The sequence below is a fragment of the Charadrius vociferus genome, unplaced genomic scaffold (genome assembly GCF_000708025.1).
Source record: "Charadrius vociferus isolate BGI_N301 unplaced genomic scaffold, ASM70802v2 scaffold163, whole genome shotgun sequence".
In the NCBI taxonomy this organism is placed as follows: domain Eukaryota; kingdom Metazoa; phylum Chordata; class Aves; order Charadriiformes; family Charadriidae; genus Charadrius; species Charadrius vociferus.
The window spans coordinates 7042202-7043836 of record NW_009648332.1 but is presented as its reverse complement, the minus strand read 5'-3'; the positions used below and the strand labels follow the sequence as shown (position 1 = coordinate 7043836).

At 63.1% G+C, this 1635-nt stretch overlaps 1 protein-coding gene across 1 annotated transcript in view; it reads left to right on the top strand.

Annotated features, from left to right (window-relative positions):
* Positions 1-1635, top strand: part of HPDL (4-hydroxyphenylpyruvate dioxygenase-like) — a 2396-nt gene that overhangs the window by 158 nt on the left and 603 nt on the right. The window contains 3 exon segments of the mRNA XM_009884847.1: positions 1051-1146; positions 1149-1624; positions 1626-1635. The exon segment at positions 1626-1635 is cut by the window's right edge and continues 603 nt beyond it. Coding sequence (XP_009883149.1) covers positions 1051-1146; positions 1149-1624; positions 1626-1635 — 582 coding nt within the window.

Sequence of the window (1635 nt, the reverse complement as noted above, 5' to 3'; positions counted from 1 at the left end):
ACTGGGGGGGACGGGGGAGGGAGAGGCGGTGGCGGGAGCGGAGCGGGAGCGATGCTGATCCCACAGGGTGCAGCGGGGGGAAGGAGGACAGGGGGGGAGGGAGGGAGCGCCGTCCCCTGCCCATGTGCTCAGCCGGGTAGGGGCCCCATTAAGGACCCCCACACCCCTCCCCCAGGCTGGTGTGGAGCAGCTGGGGGGTCCCAAAAGGGAATAAATAAGCAGGTGTACCCCCACGCACAGCCCAGCGCACCCCTGTGGGGTCCGGCCAGGGACTGCTGGTGTGTGGCACGGGGTCAGGATACCCTCGGTGGGATGCGCTTGAGAGGTGATGCCGAGTGGGGTTTTGGAAAGATCTTTTTTGCCCCTTCGGTGTGATGAGTATTTGGGTGGGAGGGGAGGGAGGTCTCTGTCCCCACAGCGTCCCACCTATTTCACCCTCTGCGCCCCTCGGGCAAGGTCACTGCCCCGAGCTTGTTGCGGGGAACGTGGCAGCTCCACATTGTCCTTGTTGGGGAGGGAAAGGGCACATCAGCCTGCTGTGACCCCACTGCTCCCCCTGACAATGTGTGGGGACACCACTGACAAGCGCTGGGGCAGCACAGCAGCCTTTTAGCCGTAACCAGCACGTTGCTGTGTGTTTACCAGTCCAACCTCCATGTTCCTGGTACAGGACATTCCCCCCCCGACCCAACCCTTGTCCCCATAGTCTTGCTTACACATGCAGCACACCTCCCTCACCCGGATATTCCCGGTAACCTCCCAGCGGCACCCTCGAGGGACACACAGCTCCGGAGGGGACCTGCTGTGGCCAAGGCCCAAGGCTTTCCTCCTCTGCAACCCCAGGAGCGTGGCAGAGGAGCATAGCCAAGGGCAGGATGGCTCAGCATCCTTGGGACGGCTTTTTGCAGCTGGTCCCAAAGGTGGGTTCCCTTGCACAGTGCGTATCAGCTTGTGAGACCCACTTATTTAAAATACATATATTTAAGAAGTCCAAATTTACACGCGTGTGCGTCTCTACATGCAAATGCGCTGCGGCTCTGCGCAAGGTAGGGGAATGGCTTCTTCCCGCGGCCAGCAAATTGCCCCCTGACCCCGTGCGTCCTCCCCGCAGCCATGGCAGCCTCGCTGAGCCGCCCCTGCTTCATCGTTCCCAGCCGGTGGCTGTCCGGGAGACCCCGCAGGTCCGGCAGCTGGCCTTGCGACGGGGATCCGCCGTCTTCCTCGTCAACGAGCGCCTGGCGCCAGCGCCCACTGGTGCCTCCTCCCGCGATTTCCTCTATGATGTGGATCCCCGGCCCACCTTGGGCACAGCCTCCAATGTCTGCTTCGAGGTGGATGACCTGCCAGGGCTCTGCAAGCAGCTGCAGAGCTGGGGATGCTCCCTGCCGGTGCCCCCCACCGAGGTGAGGGATGAAGGTGGCTCTGTCACCTATGGGGTGGCAAGCTCCATCGTGGGCAACGTCAGCCATACCCTTTTGGACCGATCCCGCTACCAAGGACCCTTCCTGCCTGGCTTCCAGCCCATCCAAGGAGCCCCATCAGCCACAGGGGACGGGATTGAGATCACCCACTTTGACCACATCACATATGTCTGCCCGCGGGGCGGTGCCCGGGCGGCTCTGGACCCGGACCTGC